Below are 22,495 nucleotides of genomic sequence, written 5' to 3' on the forward strand. Positions count from 1 at the left end.
ATATTATAGGGACAAGCTTGTGGTGAAGAAGTGAAAGAAGTATTGCTTTAATTTCACTTTATTTAAATGTATTGCATTGATTCCACATGAATAAAATACATTACAAAAATCAAACTCTTGCCAAACGCAAGGAAATTAATTCAATATATCTCATTCAAACCGAACCAATCTACATCTAATAATCAAGAAAATTCAGAGCAGGGTTTTGTTTTACTCTGGCACCTTATTGATTTACTTTTAAAGACATCTACAGAGTTTGAATATGCACACCAATCAGCCACTAGATTAAAATGACCTCATTGTTTCTACACTAATTCTCCATTTTATCAGCTCCACTGACCATATAGTAGTACGTTGTTGTTCTAGAAGGAGCACATTGTTAGCCCCTTTTCACCCCAATCTTCAAGAGTCAGGACCACCACAGAGTAGGTATAATTTAGGGCGTGGGTCTTTCTCTGTATTATAGTAATTCTGACATGGAGGTGGTGTGTTATAAAACAACATAATTATCATCAACAACAACAACAACATTAATAATTTAAATATGTCGTTGTCAATATTATAATATTATTATTGTTATTGTTATTATCATTAAGAGGCTATTGTTTTTTTATTGTTGTGATTGTTAGAATATTATTAGCAGTGTATAGTTTACAGATTAGTGCTTTTGTGGACATTGTGGTGGTGTCTAAATGCAGTGATTACTATAAAAATCAAACGCTCTACTGAGAGAAATCTAATAATAATATAAATTCCATAAATTCTATCTGGTTCTGTTTTTTAGGCTTGCGCCCACGTCCTGTGTTTTCAAAGCTTCCCCTAATTAGAGACTTGCTCAGAATGAACCAGAGCAGCGTGGGACACTGCAGGACGCCCAGTTCTCACGAGACCGCCATAAGATTCATTCACTTGTAGAGATAAGAGAGAGGAGGAGGGGAAGAGAGGAGAGGAGAGGAGAGGAAGAGGAGAGGAGAGGAGAGGAGAGGAGAGGAGAAAAGCCCAAAAATTAGAAGGACAGAACAAAGGACAGAAACGTGAAGTGAAAAGAGGGCAGAAGAATAAAGAAATGAGCAGAGACCCTACAGGTAGAAATGAAAGGGGGATAAGATATGAGGAAAAAGAAGAGAAGAAGATAAAGGAGCATAAAAGATGAGAAAAATGAGAGGAGAAGAAAAGATGGGAGGGAGTAGAAACATTAAGAGATGTAAGGAGGGGAGAGGAGAGGAGACGTGAAGAGTAGAAAGGAGTGGGGAGAGAAAATAGTAGAAATAAGGACAGCAAGAGAGATCAGAGCAGGAGGAAAGAATTAAAGAGGGGAAAAGAGGAGATATGGTGAGAAGATGGAGGAAGAGGACGTCACAGCGCCTCAGAGAAAATAACAAAAAAGAGAGTGAAACCTAATGCACGAGGCGGGAGTTTCTGCTTGGTTCCGAACATATGTAGCGCAGAATACAACAACAGACATGTTTTACCATTCCTGTTACACAACTTAATGCTTATCAAAGACAAGATTACTTACATGCTGCCTGTGTGATGTTTGTTTTATTCCAGAAGATGTACATGCGTTAAATAAGTAGTCCCATGGCAGAGAATATTAATCTGCAGAGTTTCAAATACAGTTATAATGGGCAAATTTGGACCGAGTTTCTTACATCATAGACTTAATGAACCAGTCCTGTCAGTTTGTTAGGCGGGGTAGAGGAGAGAGAAATAATTGCATATTTAAGGCTTGTTTTCTTGGGAAAACTTCTAAATGTGTATTGTTTTGATAAACCGAGTTATGTAGTGGATATTTAAACGATAACCAGAAGGGGGTTTAAAAGCTGGACGTTAACCGTTTCTTTAGAACGACCAGAGAACGACGTTCCTGTCACCTGCGCTGAAGGGGCGGGGTTATGCAGATTATTGACACATGGCTCCGCCCCTTTGTATTCTATTGGCTGGTGGCTAATTCTCTCTCAGCGTCCGCGCGGCGGAGAGAGCAGAGTCGTCACTGCGCGCGCTGGACGGATGTTCTCCGCGCGGACTGACACGAGCCAGGAGACGAGCATGGAGAGATTTGCAAAACAACTTTTCCTTTAAGAGGAACCCAGGGCTGAGCCGCTGTCATGGCTGTGGACGGTAAATAGATGTACTTGTGGTTCTGTTTTGCGTCTCTCCGGTGACTTCACTTAGAGCGGTTTGAGGCGGAACTTAATCATTTGAGGAACGTATACCTTGTCAAAATGTGACAGTGTTTCTGTTGGAGTTTACTATTTCAAAGAACACAGGTTTTACTCTTCAGTGTTGATTCTTAATTCCTTGTAACATACTTTCTTAAGCTAAAGTTCGTTAACTTCTGGTCCTATTAGTTTACATTTTTTGTGCTACGCCATATTAAGTATATATCATCTACAGAAAACACACCTCTACACATTTAAACCACATATTCTGTGTATATGCTTAATGTTACACACTTGGAAGTAAAAACAGAAAAACAGCATAAGTGTTCAAACGTCATGGCCTATTTTATGGGCTATATTTCTTACCACGATATTTTAGACAGAAATCATGATTTAAAATAAGCAGAAAACGACAATTATATGTTTCCATCAGTTGTGCATATCATAATTTTACCATTGGTGTCAAAACCTGTGCATACAACTCTAGTTCCTTTAAGTAAGAGACGTAGAACTCACTCAGTTCTATGTCCCAAAATAGAGCAGAATCTTGAGAACATTCTCGTGAAAGTTGTTTCCGTGTAAATGTTTTTTTTCTTCTCACTGAGACTTTGAAAGAGAAAGCAGGCTCTTCAGGTAGCTTTGGAATGTCCCCTTGTTCCTTGGGAATGTTGTGAGTGACAAGGTTGTGCTCTCGTTTGCTGATTATCTTTTTATTGTAGCCTGGCCCTGGGAGAAGCATTGTCTCATTAAAAGTGATTAGCCTGGAGCTTGTAGGTGCTGTAAAGATTACAGGGTGTTAAAATATTGGTCTGTCATCACACTGATGCTCTCAACCATGTCTGAGCTTGCTTGCTTCGCAGCCCTCATCACCCACCTATTCATACACACACATACACACACACAAACATGGACCTATAAAAACATACTATTTGGATGAATGTCAGGCTGATATCAGCAGGAAATATTGCACACTGGAGGGAAAGAAATGATGCAGTTCTGTAACAAATCAAGCCTGAAATACCACACAACCACTACACAACCTCTGTCATATTGTTATTTGTGTAATGCCTTCCTGTGGGTGATACCACAAAAATATTTTATTACAAAAAGGTATAAGACACTATCCTTAAAGACATTTTCTGTGTATACAATAAAAATTACATTATCATGATACACAAACACAATGCTCAACTGCTATCAAAAAAATGTGGTAAAATGTTTCTCAATAATTCACATAAGTTCACATAGTAAATATAATACATATATTTAACAAGACAAATGATGATCGCTAGGGTTAGGATTAGGATTATGATTAGGATTTATCATGTTAATTAGTATAAGGAAAAGCAAAACAATAACAACACTGTATGGTCTTACTGCCCACATCTGTAGTTGAGTTTTAGAGTGCTTTAAGAGTAATGTGTTCACACATGTATTCAGGTATAAATCACAGCCTCACATTATTACTGGGTACAAGGGTTTTGTAGGCCCCCAACCCAACACTCTATAAAAATATTGCTAAAATAATTAAAAATCTAGACTGCAAATTAACTTAACAGCGCTGGAAAAGTAATTTAAACAATGATTATTTTCCAATTAAGCTGTAATAGCCCCAATTGTCCTAATCATTTTTGTGATTTGAAGCTTTATATTATTTTAAATTATGTCATGAAAGGCTCTTATTTAATCTATTTAATCATTGCACATTTAAGCTAGTTTTTCCAAGATTTTATTTATTTATTTATTTATTTATTTATTTATTTATTTATTTATGCATCAGTGGTATCTGCGCTGATTTTAATCCCTCCAACCATCCAAAATGCATGTGCACACACACACACACACACACACAGAGATATCCAAGTACCCAAGAAATCATTCCCATATAGGTGTATACAGTAGCCATTATTCACACAAATACACAAGCATCAAACACATAAGCCCACGTACTGAACTTCAGCTTTGATCACTGGTGTTATTAACAGAAAATCAACATGCCTGCTGAGAGGCACTTCACTACTTTAATAGTGACACACATATTCATTCTGGCATTCATCTGCATCGATAATTAAGGATGTGCGAGCTGGCGGGGCTGGCTGAAGAACTGTCTCAGCCTCTCCCTCCAGCTCATTACTCTGCACAGATGTTGCATGTCACTCACCCTGTGAAGTTCAAAGCCTCGCATGCTGCTGCCAGCTCTAGTTCACATGGCTCTTACAAGAGACTGCATGATTAACTTGGACAAGTTGATCTAAGATGCTATATCAGGTGTCAGATGTACTGCTTTTTCACTGCATTGATCTAATGTTGAGTGGAGTAGTAGCATGGCAATATGTATTATATTTGAATGGGTAGTTCTCTTCTTTCAGTCAACTTTTGCCATAAAACAAAAACTATCTGCCATTGTTTGGTTACTTAAAGTAGTTCAATAAACCAAAGTGACATTTGAAGTCAGTTGGCCAAGTTCTGTGTCCAAAGTCTTTTTTTTTGCGTTTGTACTGGAGTTATGATGCTTAATATTTTTTTCACAGCTGGCATGAACTAATACATTCCAAATATTAAAAAACTGGAAGTATACTGGATTTTCATCTCAGCTGAACAAGAAAGTCAACAGTTTTAATGTTTTCAGTGTGTTTTAAAGCTAATGTGACATTCAGAAACACATTTTGGTTAGAAAACCTTTGCTGTCCATATTATCTCAGTATGGCCATCTATATAGAGCTATTTTTTTCAGACCGAAGGGTCCTTATGCAGCCATTTCCACCCCCTTCACTCCCTAGCAGCCCAACACCATCTGTTAACACTATCGTAGATAATCTGATAACAGAGTTATGAGGAGAATAAGAAATATTCTGATGTTCATTAGGGATCTTCAGATATTACTGGTTCATTAGTGCTTTTAGACACCAATTTAGCATTGTGTACACTGCCTGTCTAAGTCAGCACATTCTTATTTCTTCAAACATTTTTGACTTAAGAAAAAACGATTATGTGGCTTCTGATACTGTAAAACATAAGGTTAACATTTTTAATATTCTTTTTAATCTCATTCTTATCTAAACTATCGAATAGAACTATCACTTAATGGGGACATACTATGAAAAAAATAACTTTTTATTTTATTTATTTATTTTATTTTATTTGTATTTTTTTGCAAAAGTACATGTAAATTTATGTATCTGGGGTGCCTACCCACCCACAAAGTGTGAAACATGCAACCTGTCCTTTTTCATAAGATAAAATTAGCTGTTCTGGGTTTGTGCTGCTTCCTATTTAGAATATACTGACACTTTAGAATGGCCCCACCCCTCACCTGAGTTTCACCATTCACAACTGTGGACCTGCATTTATGTGAGAGCACATAACAAGGTTAAAAAATAAACAAAAGAAAGGGTGGCACGGTGGCGCAGCAGGTAGTGTCGCAGTCACACAGTTCCGGGTGACTGTCTGTGAGGAGTGTGGTGTGTTCTCTCTGTGTCCCTTTGGGTTTCCTCCATGTGCTCCGGTTTCCTCCCACAGTCCAAAAACACATGGTATGTTAGTTGGCTATTCAAAGTGGGTTGGCTACTCAAAAGTGTCTGTAGGTGTGAGTGTGTGTTGCCCTGTGAAGGACTGGCGCCCCCCAAGGGTGTGTTCCTGCCTTGCGCCCAGTGATGCCGGGTAGGCTCCGGCCCCACCGCGACCCTGAATTGGATAAGTGGTTTCAGACAATGAATGAATGAAAAAAAAACACACACACAAGAGGCACCGATAGTTAAGTTTACTGATGAAATTGTGACAAAAAAGAGAATAAAATAGAAAGAGTTAGAAACAGAACCAAGTCAAAGTGGCTAAAAAACAGTTCCTGCTCTGAAACTTTGTTCTGAACAAGGCTTTTATTGCAATGCAGGTCACAGATGTTTTGACTGTGTTGTGATTATAAGTGAATGATCTATAATACAATCTGAAGTTATAAAACATGTTTGCATGTTTTAAAAAGCTCTGTTTCGAAGGGGAAGCATCCTTCACGTGTTGACAGTGAGCACAGACAGTGTATGTTTAGTGTGATTTTGCTGGAGAATGTTGTGTGTAGAAACTGAAGACCTAGATGCAAGTTGTTGTACTAGTTCAGAGAAATGTGAGTTAGATTGTTGGACTGCGTGATAAGAATATTTAATGCAATGAACTAATATACTTTCATTAGCCAATACTTTTTTAAGGCCCATTAACTACAGTGCGCAAACTAAACCTTCACACCTGAAAAAGCTGATGTTTGAATGGAAAAGCATAATGACTTTCTCTGGGTTTTCTCTTTGAGAAACATGACTGGCTTTTGTGGAGGTTTTTCGTTTGAGACAGTATACCAAGATTTTCTTTAATCCCGTTTACCACACATTACTACAAACACCACCCCACCGCCACACATGCACGCACACACACACACACATGCACGCGCACACACACACACACACACACACACACACACTAATACGTTCACTTCAGAGGGTAAGTAATGAAAGACACTTTGTCAGTGCGCAGCTCTATCCCAAAGTGAATCTCGTTCACAACTCACATGCAGCGATCTGGCCTTGATGAGAACAGTCTTTGTAGGTTTGTGGGGCTGGAAGCAGTGGCAGAGAGAGAAAGGGAGAGAGAAACAAGCAAGAGATCCCTTTTATCACAGCCTGTACCCTCCACCCCACCCCACCGCCACTGCCACAGACACACAAACACCTTGTATTATCACAGTTGACTGGTTGTCCTCGTTTGTGCTATGACAACGGTGTCAGTGAGGTTTTAATGAGCGAGTGCACTCATCCTTTGCCCTCATCTGTAAACACACTGGCCGCTCAGCCCTCGTCGACAAAACACACTCTGGCTGCCTCCTGAATCATTAACGCTGCTGATGCTGCCGGAATATGCATGGCGAGCAAACCAGGATACACACACATTTGCCTTCTGGCTCCCTGCTCACTGGAGCTATGAATTCGGGGCTAATGCTGCATCTGGCAGCTAACGTTTATGAAGTCATTATGAACGTGCTATTGTTTGGCACAAATTTCAGAATAAAAAGCCCTTGTCCTGTGATGAGACCAGCATGCTGTCAGTTCCCATAGACTCGTGAGGAAACAAGGCATCATTAGCAATGCATTAGCAAAAGAAATTATAAATAATAATAATAATAATATCTGAATCTTGACAAAAGAATTCTATTGAACTCTCTTTGGTTCAGTTATCCTACTGCATCTGTACCGTTTACTTAGCTTACTATTCCTGATTATTTCCCACTAAGTGCTCTTATTTTGTTCCGCTGGCTTACACACAGCTTTTAAAGGGAAAGTGATTGGTTAATTTGATTGGATATTGATGTGGCTCGCCTAATCACTCTTGTTGATCATGTGTGCAGTCTACCCAATGCTCTTGTTGTAATTGCACTACTCTGCACCAGATCAGAGCCACTGTGTCTCTGTCTTGTCCCTTATTTCTGTGCTTGCACTGTGTCCACAAAAACAGAGCTTTTCATCTGTCACTGTGCTACTCTAAATACTAGTTAAATTAGAAGATATCTAACTGTGTGTCTTCACCTAAAAAGCTATAACTTGTTACGTATTTATGTGTATTTAGTTGCATGGGGGGGGGTTCCAGTCCTTTGCAGGACACACATATTTAACACACACTCACACCTATGGACACTTTTGAATAGCCAACTAACATAACGTATGTTTTTGGACTGTGGGAGGAAACCGGAGCACACAGAGGAAACCCATGCGAACATGGGGAGAATACACTAAACTCCTCACCCGGAAAGGGGCTTGAAACTACAACCCCAGGACCCTGGAACTGTGCGACTGCAACAATACATGCTGCACCATCGTGCTGCCCTATTAATATATACTATCTACATTATACAATCTAATATACTACATTATAATGCATGTCACAATTGCAATACTGATATTTATGCCCGTATTTTCCATCCACAGTGTTTTTTGGTATGAGAAATTATGAAGGAGATACAAATCTGGGATTAGTAAGGTCTTTTGGTTTAAGTGGCTTCTCTTTGAGTAAGAACTACATGTGTATGCAATTTTTAATGGTTTTTGTTCTGTCAGCAGTTTCTCGTTTAACAATGCCAACATTTTCCATGAAGTAACCCACATGTGCAGATCCATATGCTCTTCATTATAATAACCTACAGTTCACAAAACCACTGCTGTTTTACAGCCCTCTTGTATGTCAGAGTATGCTGTTTGCTAAAAAAAAAAAATTCCAAAAGCATTCAGTACATTTGCAAGAGTATCTAGTATCTGGCCTTTTCCATTTGAAGTTCTGTTTTGCTCAAATAGAAGATCAAACAGAACCGAGTCTCAACGGCATAAAGCAAAGTAAAGTTTATTCTTATGTTAATGTGGAATGAAGTCCAATTCTCATTGGGTCCTTGGGTTTGTGAAAGGTGCTAAATTAATTAATTCATTCATTCATTATCTGTAACCGCTTATCCAGTTCAGGGTCGCAGGGGGTCCAGAGCCTACCTGGAATCATTGGGCGCAAGGCGGGAATACACCCTGGAGGGGGCGCCAGTCCTTCACAGGCCAACACAGACACACATTCACATATACCTACAGATACTTTTGAGTCGCCAATCCACCTACCAACGTGTGTTTTTGGAAAGTGGGAGGAAACTGGAGCACCCGGAGAAAACCCACGCAGACACGGGGAGAACACACCAACTCCTCACAGACAGTCACCCGGAGCGGGAATCGAACCCACAACCTCCAGGCCACTGGAGCTGTGTGACTGCGCCACTACCTGCTGCGCCACCGTAATATATATAATATTATAATAATATTATTAATTCTCATATTCTCTGTTTCCTAGCTGCCTCCAGCTTTAGTTTCTGTCGTCCTGCAGTCGAGTACAAGGCTCTACCAGAGGATTTTAAGTACCAGTTGAGCCGCTGTACTGGTGGAAACCTTACCTGGCATGAGGGCAGAGGGCACAAAACAGCGGGTGGCCGAACCGTCAAACTTCTGCAGCAGCCTGGAACTGAGGGCCTACAGGTAACTATAGAAAACTCTTCATAACTTCTTCAAGGTACAGACTGGAATAAAGCATGCTGACTTCACTGCTTTGATGCCTGATTGCTGCAGAAATATAGTTGGACATGTTTGGTCCCATTTGCATACATAGAGAGCAAAATATGTAATTTCAAGAAGCCAGTAAACTGAAACTAATGAAACTACAATTTTCGCTTGTTAAAGTTGTTGGCTTTAGTCTCAAGAGCAATTTTTATGTTGACGTATAAACAAATGAATATCCTATGAAGTTTTTATTAAAGTAAAACAAACCCACCGAATTCATAAATCTTTACAGAATGTGTACAAAACATTATGGGGACATCTGCCTTGGTGAAACTGATATTTAACAAAAGTGTGCTAAATATTTAACTGTGTGCTTAGAGTATCCTGACTAATTAAATATGTTATTTAATTGTTCAGATAAATCAGGGTATTCAGTATTAAGATTATGTCAGTTTAGGTCATTTTGGTAGAAAAAAAACAATTATGGAGCCTAATCTTTCACCACATGCCACGTTAAGGATTCATTTTTGTGTTTGCAGTATATTGAAAGATTTTTTGCAGTTGTAGTTTTAGGCATTGACATTTGAGTAAGTGTATTTTTCCTTGTGGTACAGTGTGTTTTAATGGAATAAAATTAACTGTTGAATTAAGCCCAAAATTATTGATGTACTTATCTCACCCTCTAGGCATACCATTCCCTTTTTAAGAATAGCTTATCTGCATAAATTCCTTTAGAAATTCCTTTAGTCCTTTATGTTGTAACATAAAATATCACAGTTTGACTTTTTTACTGGAGATATTTCAGCCCTTCTGTAAAGTAAAGTCTTCAGGTGTTAGACCCAGTGAAATTACCATAAAGAAATGGACAGAGATAGAGACACCTTGCGCAGAGACCCTGTGGATAAGTGTGCCTGTCAAATTCCATGCATTTAAATGCCATAAATGTAATATTATGTCCTATATGCTAAAACTTATATAGACATGCAAACAAAAATGCACTGCCAGGCCCTTAAAAGTGGCTGTATTGGCATAAATGCCCATATATTTTTTGCCAACGCCCCATCCTTATGTATGTGGATATGGCTTCCCTTGATCTTTCATTACAGACTAGAAGTAGTGCAGCAGAAGCACAATGACAGCATGATACCATTGCCGAAGACCTCTTTAGAGCTAAGAGAGATCACCCATCACTTTTAAGTGCACCATCTATTATCACCATACTACTTTCATGCTACAGCTTCATGCTTTTAATGAGCCATTCTCTTTATGGCTCCAGTCCACACTTTATTCATAAAACAGTGCCACACGAGAGAGAGGGTGTTTTTACTCCCGCCAATCTGTGGTTGGGTTTTGCATTATTAAAGTGGCCGATATGTTGCATGTATCTATCTCTTTGGCTTTTCTGACATTCACTTACAAAGGCTCGACCATAAGGTCAGGGGACAGAAAGCATTCTCTGTGCATCTCTCTATTTTACTTTCTTTGCTTCACTCTCACTCTCCCTGCGCTCTATCCAACCATCCATCCAAATCAGGACTTTGTTTGCAGAGAATGGGGAAGATGCAGTTGAGCCGCGAGGCAGAGCACAGCAAAGGCTCTTGCTCCAGAATGGCTTTAAATAGACTGTGGAGCCTTTTGGCTCCTGAGCACTGGAGATGGATGATTGAACACTATAGGCAGAGATATGGACCTTAATGTCTGTGCTGAACTCAGGCTGATCCTTTACATTTCCATATTAACAAAGAATCTTCTTGTGGCTCCCCTCTGAGATCCAAAAGTAATATTCAGTCTCTGTCTATAGGGCAGCCATGTCTCTTCTTTATAACTTTGTATATTTTTGCTAGTTAATAAGGACTAAATTGACAGCGCTAAGCTAAACTAGTTAGCGTTATCTTAATGGGTATGCAGAATGCTCTTAATTGCCTTTATTCGGAAGTAATTATTAGAGGCAAGTACATCAGCCTGGGTTAAAGATACTTCATTTCCTTTTGTTCATAGCCTAAATTGAGTTTTTTTTTAATCTCTTCCATGAAATTACCTGAGGTGCCGTCCATTTGGAGATCTGTTGTGTGTTCTGTAAGTGCTAATTATGTGGATTTTCTCAGTTTGTTTTTCCAGACTCCTCCTCAGACATAAGCAATGGCTTTGAATTTTTATAGACTGGAGACACGTGTCTGGAAATGTCATTTCTCAAGTGTCTTTTGGCTGATTTGTTCTTTTACCATGTTGCCTCTTGGACAGAGGAATGGATCCAAATTAACTCTTATTTATTGACACACTACCCTCCTGAGAGCTTAGAGATCTAATCTAAAACCTAAAGGATATTTAGATGAAGTTGCATGTTGCATGCTTGTCCATATAAGTCTTGGGAGGAATGCTTTATCAGTGAAGTTAGGCCATGGACCCCAGGCTAGCTGTGAATTTTTTTTCAGGGGATGTGCTGATGTGCTGCTCTCTGCAGGAGGCGATCAGAGCGGAATAGCTCGCCTTTGATTTCCCTGTAAGTGAATCTATGATCAAAAGCTGTAATTCATTAGTCCCCCATGTTAATTTACCTCTTGTGGAGATTCCAATCTTTGGGTTCCCCTATCCTGGATTGTTTCTGTGCATTTTGGGCTTTAATGTGCATCATAATTCCTGAATACTGAAGCTAGTCTGTAGCTTCCTCCACACAAAGCAGGGTGTGTGTGGACTGGAGAGAGACCCTGCTTTTAATGATGTGACTTCCTAATGTTTTGTTAGAAACAGAATTCCACTGCAGTTAGGGAGAATTTTCTTCAGAAGACACAAAGGCTATAGCACCAATTAGGGACAAGACAAAACTCTCTGTTTTAAGTCCAAACGGACAAACCATAATAGGGTTTAAGGTGGATGGCTGTGTGGTAATATTTGTAATAGATATGAAAATAGAAATGGCTTCCACATTGTATCAAGATACAGTGTGTCCTGCTGGGGTGTGAGAGAATTGAATTTGTGAATTATTAATGTAGGACTCTCTCTCTCTCTCTTTCTGTCTCTCTCTCTCTGTGTCTCTCTCTCTCTGGGTCTCTCTCTATATATATAATTTTTGTTTTGTTTGTTTTTTCTTGCTTTTTTGTCTGTCTCATTGTCTCTATATCTGTTTCTATGCCTCATTTTTAATTTTTTTTGCACTCTATTATTTGTTAATTTTTTTTTATTTCTTTATCTTGGCCTCTTTCTCTCTCACTCTCTCTCTCTTTCTCTTTCTCTCTATCTCTTTCCATTTCTTTCTATTTTATATCCTTGTCTGCCAATCTTTCTCTGTTTCTGTCTTTTTTCTCTCCAGCATTTTTTCATTCATTTGTTTCTTTATTTCTCTCTATGTCACTGTCTGTCTTTATATTCCTAAGCCTCTTTGTGTGTCTTTTCTTGTTTGCTTGGTGTTTCTATGTGTATGTCTCTCTGTACCTGCTTCTATTTCTCTTTTTTCTCCATGTTTCTTTAACTCCCTCCCTCCCTCTCTCTCCCTCTCTCTCTCTCTCTCTCTCTCTCTCTCTCTCTCTCTCTCTCTCTCTCTCTCTCTCTCTCTCTCTCTCTCTCTCTCTCTCTCCAGCAACATAACAGGGCGAGCAGGATGAGAAACATTCTGATGGCTTCTGCACAACTGCCCTCTGTAATTATATTTCCGAGGAGCTGTCTGTAGATCTTAAATGAGGGACAAATGGGGTATTTAAAAAGTCTAAGCCATTAGAACATAGCTAATGGTAACAGACAAATGGGAAACAGAAGGGAAATCAACCACTTTGCCTCTCGTCCGCATTCCAGATGGATGTGCAGTGACCGACATGCCCAGTATTCTGCTGTTGTACTATCTAATGGCTTTGTCTTTGATCGATGGTTCTGGTGTTTGTGCACATGCCTGCTTTCTAGTAGCAGTGTCCCTTAAGGTTCCAGTCAGAGCATTGAAGAGAGAATGAATGGGATGGAGAAGGACATGCGTATCCAGTCCAGTTCCCACAGGGCATACCATCCTCTGACTTGCTTGGCGTGTGTGTGTGTGTGTGTGTGTGTGTGTGTGTGTTTGTGTGTTTGTGTGGTCCAGATACGTACCATGTTGTGGGGACAAAAACCTGTGTACACACTCGCATTGTGGGGAATTGTCTGCTTTATGGGGACAAAAAAATCATGTGCCCGTAATGTAAATTAATATATTTTAAGGGGAATTATGTCTTATGGTTAGTGTAGGCTTAGGATAAGGGTTAAAGTAAAGGTTAAGGTTTGTAAGTCTTCACAAAAGAATTGAGGTCCCCTGAAGTCTCCTGAAACCATCAAAACAAGCCTGTGTTTGGGTGTGTGTGTTCGTGCAATGAAAATCTCCCCAGGGCCACTCAAGGGCGAACACTGCAGTTAAAATAGGGTGTCAGAGAGACAGAGAGAGAGAGAGAGAGAGAGAGAGAGAGAGGGAGAGAGAGAGAGAGAGAGAGAGAGAGAGAGGGGGAGCGGAGCAAAAAGTGTGAAGGAGAAAAGAAATTGGAGATGAATGAGAGTGGGCCTGAACAAAAACAGACACAGATGGCAGCTAATGGGTTAGAAAAGCAAAACAAATAGAAGAAAAGGCAAAAAAAATTGCTCTGAGTAAAGAAAAAGTCTTTGTGGGAGTGAATGATACAGCAAATTAAAAGTATTGGATTGGGAGTGCATGGCTTTGACAAATGCATAACCATAATAGCCAAGGCATTAACTTGTCTAAGTTTCAATGGCCTAATAAAATGTTTAAGCTGCCTTTCTCTTCACCAAAACAGATTCCAATATATCGCCGTCAGTCCTGGAAGGTTTTCTGCAGTAATGTTTCTTGATGCTGGAGCTGGCATTTTTATTGTAAATATGTTTTTTGGGATGCCTGCACTGACATCTGTGTTGGCACCTCAATAAAGAATACTAATCAACTTTTAAATTGCCATTGTTAAATGAGCTCTGTTTGTGGCACAGTCGTGTCTTGGGTTTAACAAATCACGTGGATTCCTGAGATTAAATGATCCATCTTAATTATGGCCAGAGCATAGAGCAGAACACTGCTATTACAAGGGCAAAAAAAGGGAAAAAACTTTATTTCCCAATGCTCTTAGCTGAATGTTATCACCGTCACAGGACATCGCTCGTCCAGTCAAGAGGGAGAATCTGTGTGTGTGTGGGTCTGTCCTTGTTGCTGTGCCAAGGAAATTCATTCTTAACAAGCTTTGATACGTGATGCACCATATGTTTGCTCTGCCGACCCAAAGCCACCTTTCAGAATGTTGTTGCTCTTTTTTAGAATTCTGCCATTTCGTTTACATTTTGTTAACCACTGCTCTCTCTCTCTCTCTCTCTCTCTCTCTCTCTCTCTCTCTCTCACACACACACACACAGCTTCGCACCGGAGATTCATACTCTGTTTACCACACCAGCCCCACTCTGCCCAGCCTGTCCAGACCAGTAGTTTTGTGGTCCCAGCAGGACGTGTGCAGGTGGTTAAAGAAACACTGTCCTCACAACTACCTGACCTACGTGGAGGCGTTTTCTCAACACGCAATCACAGGTACACTCTTTCACCTCTGAGTTCTCTGCTGACATTGACAACATGCTCTGGGGACTGCTGTGTTCAGCTGTGAGGTTAAAAAGCTGACAAAAGTAGCCGTTTTTGACATCACAGTTGGACATAGTCCATTTATTATATAAGAACTAATGCTGAGTGACATCACAGAGAAGAGAAGGTTTTGTCACAGGGTGTTTATGACATTATAGTAGGTCACAATGTATTTGGTGAAACATTATAAATAATATAAAGCATACTTGAAATTTGATTATGACTTCACAATAGTTAGTAATGTAATAAAGCTTATCCTGAAAACAGTTTATAACATAATGGAAACAGTGCTATAGTGTCTGACTGACAAAATACAAGATATTCATGTTATCATTGTAATATAGAATGAAAATCTTTCTGGAGTTTGTGTAAGAAGAACCAGATGTTGTACAAAGTGATTTTAAAAGACATGTGCTCAGCAATTCACCCCAGCCTCAGTTATGTTCTGACACATTACTTTATATATTTGACAGGAGAGCTGGCTTTCTGAGCTAAAAGGTCAATGGCTTCTGGCTCTGCCACTTTTTTTTTTTCCAGGAACTCTATCTGAGAGTGATGTAATCAGAACACCTTGGAGCCTGACCAACCTTCATTACACTAACTTATGCACATATGCTGCCAGTGCTCTGCACATTTGTTGAAGGAAGTAGGATTTTTTTTTATTAAATCAGTCACAGCGACTGAGCAGTAGAAAACCTCTCTGCAATTTTGTGCTAGTGTATATTAGAACCTGTGCAGTAGCTGTAGCACCAGAATTAACCTGTCCACCTCCAGCCAGACTTTGATTACAGTGTACAAATCAAAGCCCTACCCACTGCTATAAATACATTCACGGGTGTGACATGCATCTTAAAAATGTTTCCCCTCTTGAAAATGTTTTCATTTACCTCCCTATTAATAGTGCATGTTGCATATTCATGCAATTGATGCAAGCATAATCATGAATTTCTTTCTGATACATATTAATTTTATACAGTAACCCTGAAGTTAATGATTAGGCAAGGTTACTGGCCTGCCCTGGCCTTCACAAATGGGAAATAATTTAGAAGCACCCGAACTGCAGGGCCTCTGGGATCAGAGGTTATGCCAGCGTAGTTCATGGAAGAGCTTATAAGCTCAGATCCATTAGTGATTCTTAATGAGAACATTCTGTTGCTTCTAATATAAACCCTGCAAACCACAGCCAAAACATTATTGCTGCTTTCAAGAGCAAGTTGTGTGCTTGCTTTAGTGTGATTCATTCACCCAACTTGGCCTCGCCACATTTGTATGTTTTTGCCTTTTAAAGTGAGTTTTTGAAACCATAGAAGAAACACACTGCATATTGTTTATGAAATGATAGAGGGCGACATTCGCTTTTTCATTTTACACTTCAAGCAGCCATTACATTGAAGGTGTTTGTGTTCAAAATATATTTTTGGAGATATTAGATAAAATAAGAAAATCCACTTGAGAAAAGGGGGAAAAGCGAATAAATTAAAGTGGAAAAAGTTGCCAAAATGGGTGTTAAAAAAATACCAGACCATCTGATAAACAGTACTAGACAAACATTCATCTTTACTACAGCTGTGAATGAAACAGTCGTACCATATGGTTCAGATCTGTGGTAAGAATCAATGAGGTTTATGTAGTAAACACTCACACACAATGCACAATGGATCTGAAAGGATGTGTGAATATTGAAGGGCAGTTACACATAGACATAAAAAAGTAAAACATTCTTAAATCAAAATGATGTTATGCTTAGAACAACCCAACCATTGGGGCCAACCCAAACTGAGGAGCCCAAGCCTCATCAACACTGAATGGGATTACTTGGATCATTAAACACAGAAAATGTTACCAGCTTCTAAGACTTTGGAGGAGTGGAAAACAATATTTTCATAGGTAAAAATAATATGTGAATGATGGTCTCTGGTATACAACAGTAAGAAAAATCTTGGAATTATTCTGAGAATATTCTCTTAATAATGTCTGAGAAAAAATCTCTAAATAATTCGAAGAACAGTCTTGGAATAATTCGCTGCACATATAATGGGGCAGACAGAGTGTGCGAGTGTGTCCCAATTCAGCTCTCAACTATATGACCCCTTGAACACGCATTTTTTAGGTCGCAAAAACAGTACATGTCCAAGGAAAAGAGGACCTCCGGTCACCGCTGAACGGTTCCAAATTTAGTTCACGAACTGGAATGTGAAATATGGCTGAACTAACAACAGACAGTGTGTTGTAGTGATGCCACCTTAAGTTCTCTCTGTGAAATATGGCTGAATTAACAGTTCTTACTTGCGCATGTGCATTTCAACATTAGGTATCAATCAGTCACTCAGTCGGTAAGCACAAATGCCTCTTCTAGCCTGGCCCGGCATTTTTACCATCACTTTTTACTTTAGCCATAACGAAAATGTTGTTGATGTCACAAATTCTTTTTGCCTTTGAAGGGTGTTTTTTGAAGGGTGTTCACATGGTAACCTATGGAGGGAAATTGGTTTAATCTGAAAAAAAAAAACTAGACTACTAGAATGTAGCGTGTGTGTGATTGTGCGTATGTGCGCACGCAAATATCTCAGACTGTAATTTTTTTTTTGATGAATTCGTGCTTGCAGCGTATCCAACTGTATAATTAGCTCAGCGTCTGTGTATGTGTGAGTGTGTGTGTGTGTCTTAGTGTATGTACAGTGTGTTTGGACAGAACCACCACTTCTGTCCTCAGGCTGTTCCCGCCCCCTCTTGCTCCAGCAGGACCCGTCTGGCTCCATGTTCCTCTCCTCTCTCTCTAATTGGACACAAAGAATCAAGGGCTCAGACATGCTGGGAGAGAGGGACAGTGAGAGAGTATGACTAAGGTAGAGTCAGATAGAGGGAGAGAGAATCATTAACTAAAAAAAAGCATGGAATAAAACATTTGTCTTAAAACAAAAACAAACATTTGTCCTGAAAGGCATTGGGATGAATCGTTTAGAGAAGCAGTGAGAGCGGCTCAGTTGGGTTCAGAGGCGTGAGAGTGACTGCAGGCTCACTTCTCCCTTAGGCGGAAGCTTCCCCCAGCAGGCTGCCGCAGTCACTCTCAGAACTCCCCCACCGGTCATTTGGAAGAGGGCTCATGAAGAACAGAGAAGACTTCTCTAAGCTTGAGGAGGAACAGCTATGTCATAGTGTAGTGGTCCTAGTGTAGGATGCTTGTCCTAGTAATGAAGGATGTTTCTTTTTTTTGAAATAGTATGTCTAGCAACATTTGAAACAGTACACTTCCCTAGTACCTACATTCACACATAAATATTAGACAAACTTATGATTTATGCTCACATTTTGGTGCACTTTTAAGGCGTTCAATTACTGCCTGTACACCTTCTAATGCTGATCAGTCCTCTACTACATCAATAAAACGGGTTCTCTATCCATGGGTTGCAGGCTATATCACTGTGTGTAGTAGCCACCATATTCTGTACCAACTCATTACTCAAACACACAACTCAAATTAAAACTGTGGTGTTTAAAATGTTGCATTGTTTTTTTTCAAGACTTTTAGTTCTCATGTGCACTGAAAGCAGTTGGCACACAATATGCAAAAAAATAAATAAATCACCAAACAATTGATAAGACCGCAAATTGCTAGATACTATTTGGTTGATGTTCTCAACACAGCTCAGCACGTCATTTTTATGCAGCAATAAGCAGAATGTGAATAAAATGTGTTTATGTTTACTAGGTTGAAGGAATACAACATATTAATGGAAGAGCACAAAACAAATGTCCTTATACACATCATAGACCATGGGTCATTAGGCTGGGCTTTGTTTAGGCTTAATGGTATGAAGTTGGTACTAAGGCATCTTTAGAAGGCAGCATTGGGGGATATGTGTTTATTTGAGCTTATGCTGCATCTGATTTTGAAAACTACTAAGAATAAGGAGCTAGCATGCAAGATACTGTATTTATCCAGCCAATTTGAGCATGTTATGCTTGTATTTTAAGAACACAACAAAGCATACTGAAGAATTAGTTGTTAAAAACAGCTATTTATATGTCATCAGCTCAAAGTTAATAACTGTGACATGCCTAGCTGGCTTAGATGTAAACATATTAAAAACAAAAGAAATGGGTATTGACTTTGTGAAAAGACCCCCCTTGCTGCCTATTAATTTATAGGGCATGACTATTGAGACTGCAGAGGGGTTTATAAGCATCTGGGTACTGTTGTTGACTCACAATTCTTTTGTTTTTTATGTTAGGGTTTTTATGTAGGAAAAACAATAGAAATACAGCAGGCATCCAATTTTCTTTTCTTTCCTGTGCACTATTGCTGCTGATGCCACAAATGCCACATAACAGGAAATGTTAACTTTCCATGTCTGTCTCTCTCTCAGGACGAGCTCTGCTGAGACTGAATGGTGAAAAGCTGGAAAGAATGGGCCTAGTGCAGGAGACTCTCAGGCAGGAGCTTCTTCAGCAGGTGCTGCAGCTTCAAGTGCAGGAGGAGGGACGCAACCTCCAGCTGCTGAGTCGAGGTGAGAGGAGATAGAAACTGATTAAGAAAGACAAGAGTGTGAAGGGTGAGGAATAATGGTGAGAAGACGACGGAGGCAGGGAGCTTGTTTTTCCAGGTTTCCACGTGAACGGCTCTGCCTCTCCTTGACTGTATTCTATATTCATTCATCCTTTCTCTCTTTATTCTCTGGCTGCAGGCTCTTTCAGGAACCTGTCATAACCCCAGCCATGCGTAGGCACCTCTCCCAGGCTCAGAGGCACAGTGAAGGGGCATCGAGGCATGGGGTAGAAAGAGGCTGAAATGAGAGACCTCTGCTCTTGGACTGTCACAAGCCACAGAGTCACAGACACAAGCTTTCAGTTTCACATGTTCAACCTCCATCTCCCTCTCAAACCACTGCCAAGAAGAAAACAGTGAATCTATAACAACAGGGAGAATAACAAAGACCCTAACCTGAATCTCCTCTCGCTCTCAGTGTTGCGCTCTATTCTATAATGTATATGTATTCTCACTGTGAGCGTGAGGCTACAGAACTCTAAAAAGAAGAGCTGGAAAGCAAATGTTTTCTTGCTAGCCAGCTCGAGCTGGTTATTTTTAAGAAATAATAACTGTTCTTCTCCTCCTTGCCATGCCAACAAAGACTTCTTCTTAGCCTCAAAGGAAGGTGACTGTGTGTTTTGACACTTCACACAATATCTCACTTTAATAATCCTAAGAGAGACAAATGTCAGTTGGGATGCGGATGGAAGCAGATGAAATGTTACAGCTCAACTGCCTAAAAATAAAGGGCAAGCCCAGACTTGCCTTTCAAAGACACCACATCAAGACAAAATGTCTGTTTGATACTGTATCATAGCACAATAGAAGGAGTAGGCAGTGCAAACACACTCATCAGGACTTATACTGTACAAAATCAGTAAATAAAAAAAATGATTCTGTTTTTAGAAGGCTGTGAAAGTAAAGAGATGAAAGCAAAAATAGTTGATTGAATATGAGAACATACCCTACTGTGAATAAGTACATGTAATTCATTTTTCACCTTCATGACATACTGCACTTTACCTGGTGACCTTAGAAAATTGCAGGAAATACACATTACAACATGGGAACATTCTCATTGCGCTTACTGAATATTCGTGAGTTTGTAGCTTTACTTTTACATACTTCCTATTAGGTCTTATTTTGAAAACAGAAAAGCAAAACAAAAAAACAATGGGAACCAATTGTTTGACTGATGTCATGTGAAAAAAGTTGTTTCTGATGTAAGAAGACATATAATCTAAGTAAGTATATACTCTCAGGCATTCCACATGACAGAATTAATCTCCTGAGACAATGAGGTCATATGTCCAAGCCCATCTCACTGTGTTTTGCAATGTTCATTTTCATACCTTTCATGTGACCTTTGTAATAATGTAAACAAAATACATTACTATTAAATAGTACACTTAATGAATTGTTTTAAAGTGTACAGATTATTGATTATTTAAATTGCTATTGTACAAATCAATGTTTTGATATGTAGTCTATTGTTTTATATGGTAGCCTAGCTGCTTTGATTGATCAGAGTGAGATTATGATGTTTAAATATAGTACATGCCAACACTACATTGATGGGCATTGATCTGGATGCATATATCGTTGCATATACATATATTATTGTTTCACATTTCAAATACATTTATTGTTTTAAAGGAACACTACGTGATATTTGGTATTTTTGCTCCTGGGCTCTCCCTGAAGTTCATGCACAATCATGAAACATGGGTGTGATCGTAAACTGTCCATTGTGCCAATAGATGGTATGTACATGAGGGGAGTGTTTCTGCCTTTCAACACTAGACACCCTCATCAAAGGTGTTCAGCTACAGTGTGATCAATCCTGAGATTGTGTCCCATGTCCAATCATGAAAATTGCCTGGTTATTTAAATGGTGCAGCCCATGGGACTATGCAAGGCAGGGGCATCCTCTTCCCTGAGTCAAGCCTAGAGCTGACCGCATATTTTATTTACCTTCTTTCTGGACTCACTTAATTCACTTACAGCACTTGCCTGAAATTAGAGAGAGGTAGGAGGGGTGGTTTCCAACCATCCTCCAAATGTTACATAGTGCAATTTCTGAAGTGCTGTGCCCAGTGTAGCAATCTAGGCTGTATTCTACATATTACAGGTCAGTTAAGCATCACAATTATTTTGAAGCTGTAATATTAAGGTAAAACTACTGCCTAGTGATCCTTTAAAGCTTTAAAGCACAAAGGAATGTCATATATGTACTAGAACTTAATTTCAGACTTGGTTCTGTTCAAAGGGTAAACATACTGATCTTCTGGGCTTTGGAAGGAAGAGGATGTTCTTTTTTAAGGGAAATATATGTGATAATGTGCATTATTAAATCTCCAGTCAAAAAAGCCCTTTAGTATGTTATTCATGTACAGTCATGTCTAAGACTCTTTAATAGGAAACAAAATCAATGAAATTCTGATTATCTTACCAAGTTACCATTCAGTTCTTTACCATTATAGAAGGTTTAACAACCGCCCTAATAAAGCATCCTATTTTATTTCATATTTTAACCTCCAAAACAACAAACCCATATGGGGCTCCTATGGGCAGCATTTTAGGCCACATTATATATGCCATCAAGGCTCAGTGATAGGACAAGGATAGATTAAATATATTGCCCATCTGGGCCTATACAGAGATGTGTGCCCATCTGGCCAATACAGAGATTTACAGGCTCATATAGAAGGCACACCTGTGTCCCACACCATACACCAACCCAGCCACAACCTGTACTACGGCCAGTAAACCCAGCCAGCTTAGGTTTAACTGATGTGGATTCTAAGGTGTGCTGGCTGGAGGATAAAAATAAAAATGTTCTTACAATTTCCTACCAACCAGGATGAAAACATTTGTGTCACTATTGAGAAATTCTGCATGAACTCCAGTTCTTGTTTTACCCTGCCCTCTACTGGATAAAATAATAAAGATTGAGAAGTGAAGGGAAAGCCAGCTCTAAAGTATACATATCACTTTCTTAAAATACGTCAAATCGACTTATATATTTCTGATAAATGTTAACCCAAAACAGAACTGATTATTGGGAATTACTGGGGGATGTTACATTAACGTTCCTACAATTCCCATAATGCCTTTCCGTGAGGTTTTAACAACTGAGTGAGCGGCACTTTTATGGCGG

General features: G+C 39.4%; 1 protein-coding gene across 1 annotated transcript; it reads left to right on the forward strand.

Moving 5' to 3' along the window:
• The first annotated feature begins 1,994 nt into the window (after nt 1–1,994).
• On the forward strand, nt 1,995–20,958 carry samd10a (sterile alpha motif domain containing 10a). Its single transcript, XM_066644661.1, has 5 exons — nt 1,995–2,121; nt 9,021–9,202; nt 14,591–14,759; nt 19,175–19,315; nt 19,493–20,958. The coding sequence occupies exons 1-5, from the start codon at nt 2,109–2,111 to the stop codon at nt 19,513–19,515; spliced, it is 528 nt and encodes a 175-aa protein (XP_066500758.1). The 5' UTR covers nt 1,995–2,108; the 3' UTR covers nt 19,516–20,958.
• Nucleotides 20,959–22,495: the final 1,537 nt, after the last annotated feature.

Source organism: Hoplias malabaricus, chromosome 14, assembly GCF_029633855.1.
Source record: "Hoplias malabaricus isolate fHopMal1 chromosome 14, fHopMal1.hap1, whole genome shotgun sequence".
In the NCBI taxonomy this organism is placed as follows: Eukaryota; Metazoa; Chordata; class Actinopteri; order Characiformes; family Erythrinidae; genus Hoplias; species Hoplias malabaricus.

What these genes read in the sequence shown, in the direction of transcription:
- samd10a (XM_066644661.1), top strand. An exon ending in CTGGAACTGAGGGCCTACAG is followed by an intron (nt 9,203 to 14,590) that starts GTAACTATAGAA and finishes ACACACACACAG; the next exon opens with CTTCGCACCGGAGATTCATA. An exon ending in CCTCCAGCTGCTGAGTCGAG is followed by an intron (nt 19,316 to 19,492) that starts GTGAGAGGAGAT and finishes CTCTGGCTGCAG; the next exon opens with GCTCTTTCAGGAACCTGTCA.